The following is a 3821-nucleotide window of genomic DNA, read 5'->3' as shown; positions in this document are numbered from 1 at the left end:
TTGTCCATGCTGTGGGGCTGAGGGGGCTCACACCAACCATGGGGGGGGTTATAGGGTTATAGGGTTATAGGGTTATAGGGTTATAGGGTTATATAGGGTTATAGGGTTATATAGGGTTATAGGGTTATATAGGGTTATAGGGTTATAGGGCTATAGGGTTATATAGGGTTATAGGGTTATAGGGTTATAGGGTTATAGGGTTATAGGGTTATAGGGTTATAGGGTTATAGGGTTATAGGGTTATAGGGGGGCTATAGGGTTATAGGGTTATAGGGTTATAGGGTTATAGGGTTATAGGGTTATAGGGTTATAGGGTTATAGGGTTATGGTTATAGGGTTATAGGGTTATAGGGTTAGGGTTACAGGGTTAGGGTTATAGGGTTATAGGGTTAGGGCTATAACGTTATGGTTATAGGTTTATAGGATTAACCCCCCTCCCTGTCCCCCCCCAGGGCTGTGGGTGCTCAGTCCCCGCACACAACACACGTCACCGCTCCGAATCGCCGCATCCCGCGGTTACGACGAGTGCGCCCGGCACCTGCTGCTGTGCGGGGCGGACGTGGACGCCGTGGTTGGGGGTCGTGGGGCTTTACACGACAGCGTGGCCGCCCCCAGACCCTCGTGTACCCTCCTGCTTCTCTCCTTTGGAGCTGACCCCAATTTACTCGGCTCGGACGGCAGCGCCCCGTTACATCTCTGCACCGCGCCGCACAGCATCAAGTACGGCGTGACCGCGGCGGCAAGCCACGCCCACTTCGGCGGCAAGCCACGCCCACTTCCACTCTATTCATTTGCATGCATGGCCACGCCTATCATTGTGCATCTCTCGCTTAATTTGCATGACCACGCCCCTTCCTTATTCACATCCCAGCTGATTTGCATGACCACGCCCCCTATGCAGCGCCCACTTAATTTGCATGACCACGCCCCCTCCTTATATAAACCCCACTTTATTTGCATGCCATGCCCCGCCCACTATTAAGATCGCCCCGCCCCTTAATCACGCCCATTGGTCACGCCCGCCCTGTTGCCCCGCCCACCTCCCCACCGTCTCGCTCTGACCCCGCCCACACCCGAACCCCTCATTTGCATGCCAGGCTCCGCCTCCACCCAATTCCTATTGGTTCCCTGCAGCAAGTTACGCCCACAAAACAGCGCGCGCCCAACTTCAAGCCACGCCCACCGGCCTCGCGCTGCGATGCGGGGCCACAAGGGGGGGGGGAGGGGGCTTCGGGGGGGTGCTTAGGGGTCACTGGGGGGGCTGGGGGTCCTGGGAGGGGTTGGGGGTCCCCAGGGGGTTTGGGTGTCCCTGTGGGTTGGGGGTCCCGGTGGGTTGTGGGTCCCGGGGGGTCTGGGGGTCCCGGTTTGTTGGGGGTCCCGTTCCCGGTGGTCTCACCCCGCCCCCCCCCCCCAGGTGCGCTGAGCTCCTATTGGCCCACGGAGCGCGGGTAAACCTGGCGACGCGGGAGCGCGCCCTGACGGCGCTGCACGTGGCCGCGGGGCGCGGTTTGGCCGAGCACGTGGCGCTGTACCTGAAACACGGAGCCGACCCCGCGCTGCGCAGCCGCCAAGGGGAGACCGCCCTGAACGCGGCCTGTTCCGCTGCCGAACGGCCCCGGGACGCCGCCGCCTTTTGCCTCGTGGTTCAGCGGCTGCTCGAGGCCGGGGCCGACCCTGGTGCAGCGGGGAGGAAAGGCCACACCCCGCTGCATAACGCCTGTGGGAACGCGCAGCACGAGCTGGTTCGGCTGCTGCTGCGGCACGGAGCTGATCCCAGCGTTACTAATGGAGCCGGGGATTCACCCATGGACTGTGCGCTCAGAGCTGTGCCCGAGTACAGCCAGCACCGGCCGGAGAGAAACATCGCGCTGCTGCTGGAGCACGGAGCGGGGCCGGTGCGGCCCAAGGTGCGGGGACACAATGGGACCAGGAGGAGGATGAGGGGGAACGGCCATAGAGGGACACAGGGAGAGGGTGAGATGGGAACGTAGCGTGGGTGTGAGATGGGCTGTGACACCCCCAGGAGGGGAGTAAACTCTTGGAAAGGGCTGATAATAACAGGACATGGGGAAATGGTTTGAAGTTAAATGAGGGAAGATTTAGGTTGGACGTTAGGGGGAAGTTCTTCACTAGGAGAGTGGTTCGGGCCTGGGACAGGCTGCCCAGGGAGGTTGTGGATGCCCCGTCCTTGGAGGTGTTCAAGGCCAGGTTGGACGGGGCCATGGGCAACCTGATCTATGGGGTCTATGGGGTCTATGGGGTCTATGGGGTCTTTAAGGGGATCTATGGGGTCTATGGGGTTTCTATGGGGGTCTATGGGGTCTCTATGGGGATCTATGGGGTCTCTATGGGGATCTATGGGGTTTCTATGGGGGTCTATGGGGTCTCTATGGGGATCTATGGGGTCTCTATGGGGGTCTATGGGGTCTCTATGGGGGTCTATGGGGTCTATGGGGTCTATGGGGTCTATGGGGTCTATGGGGTTTCTATGGGGGTCTATGGGGTCTCTATGGGGTCTATGGGGTCTCTATGGGGATCTATGGGGTATATGGGGGTCTATGGGGTCTCTATGGGGATCTATGGGGTCTCTATGGGGATCTATGGGGTCTATGGGGTTTCTATGGGGTCTATGGAGTCTCTATGGGGATCTATGGGGTCTATGGGGATCTATGGGGATCTATGGGGTCACTACGGGGATCTATGGTGTCTCCTGGGCAACCTGATCTAGTAAATGTGTATGTTTGGTGGCCCTGCTAGACAGGGGGGTTGGAGCTACATGATCCTTGAGGTCCCTTCCAACCCGGGTCATTCTGTGACACCGATGTGACCTGTCGCTGTGCTGTCCCTGTACCAACAGATGCTGAAGTTCTGCTGCTCTCACCCTCCTGCTCTGGAGCTGCTGCTCAACGCCTACGATCGGATCCCACCCCCGGACACGTGGCTGGACGCTGTTCCACCGGAGCTGTGGGAGGTGAGACGGGGCACACGGTCACAGTGTCACCCCATTAACCCCCCATTAACCCCCATTAAACCCCCATTAAACCCCATTAACCCCAGGAGCACCGTGAGTTCTACACATCCGCCGTCCGCATGGCGGGGCAGCCCCGCTGCCTGCAGCACTTGGCACGTTGTGCCCTAAGGAGGCACCTGGGAGCCCGATGTCACAGCGCCATCCCTGAGCTCTCACTGCCGCCAGCGCTACAACGGTACCTGCAGCTGCCGCTGGAGGGGATCATTAATTGAATGGGGGGATCATTAATTGAATGGGGGAATCATTAACTGAATGGGGGGGATCATTAATTGAATGGGGGGATCATTAACTGAATGGGGGGATCATTAACTGAATGGGGAGGGTTTGGGGGGGTCAGTATCACCCAGCCCGGCTGGGGGTGACCCTATGGGGGGCTTATGGGAATAAAGCAGGTGTGGGAATGGCTGCTGGGGGTCTTTATATGGGGGGGGAGGAGGGGTGGGAAGGCGATAAGAGCTGGGAGGGGGGAGGAGACACAGCCAGGCCACGCCTATCACCCCTAAGCCCCGCCCATAACCTTCAGGCCACGCCCACATACTCTAAGCCCCGCCCATCGGATGTGAAATGACTCGTTACCCCGCCCACCGCCTGACGTCATCACCCCGCGACAACCCCCGCCCCCCCATAGTTGTGACGCAGCGCTGACGCACGTGCTCTTTCCGCGCGCCCGCGCCGCTGTGACGCAACCACGTGACATAATCACATGACGTAAACACGCGCGACGTGGCGCGCCGCATTTCCCGCGCCCACTGCAGTCCATGACGCGGGTTTATTTATAACGGGGGGGGGG

The 3821-nt window shown here is 59.6% G+C and overlaps 1 protein-coding gene across 1 annotated transcript in view; it reads left to right on the top strand.

Moving 5' to 3' along the window:
• Nucleotides 1-3309, top strand: part of ASB16 (ankyrin repeat and SOCS box containing 16) — a 5171-nt gene extending 1862 nt beyond the window's left edge. Inside the window, exons 2-5 of the mRNA XM_015885977.2 lie at nucleotides 452-720; nucleotides 1415-1907; nucleotides 2858-2971; nucleotides 3058-3309. Of these exons, the coding sequence (XP_015741463.1) occupies nucleotides 452-720; nucleotides 1415-1907; nucleotides 2858-2971; nucleotides 3058-3243 (1062 nt within the window). The 3' untranslated portion in view covers nucleotides 3244-3309. The remainder of the gene's footprint in view (nucleotides 1-451; nucleotides 721-1414; nucleotides 1908-2857; nucleotides 2972-3057) is intronic.
• The last annotated feature ends 512 nt before the right edge of the window (nucleotides 3310-3821 follow it).

This window comes from Coturnix japonica, chromosome 27 (genome assembly GCF_001577835.2).
Source record: "Coturnix japonica isolate 7356 chromosome 27, Coturnix japonica 2.1, whole genome shotgun sequence".
Classification (NCBI taxonomy): domain Eukaryota; kingdom Metazoa; phylum Chordata; class Aves; order Galliformes; family Phasianidae; genus Coturnix; species Coturnix japonica.
The sequence above is the reverse complement of the archived record's forward strand: the minus strand, read 5'-3'. Positions and strand labels throughout refer to the sequence as shown.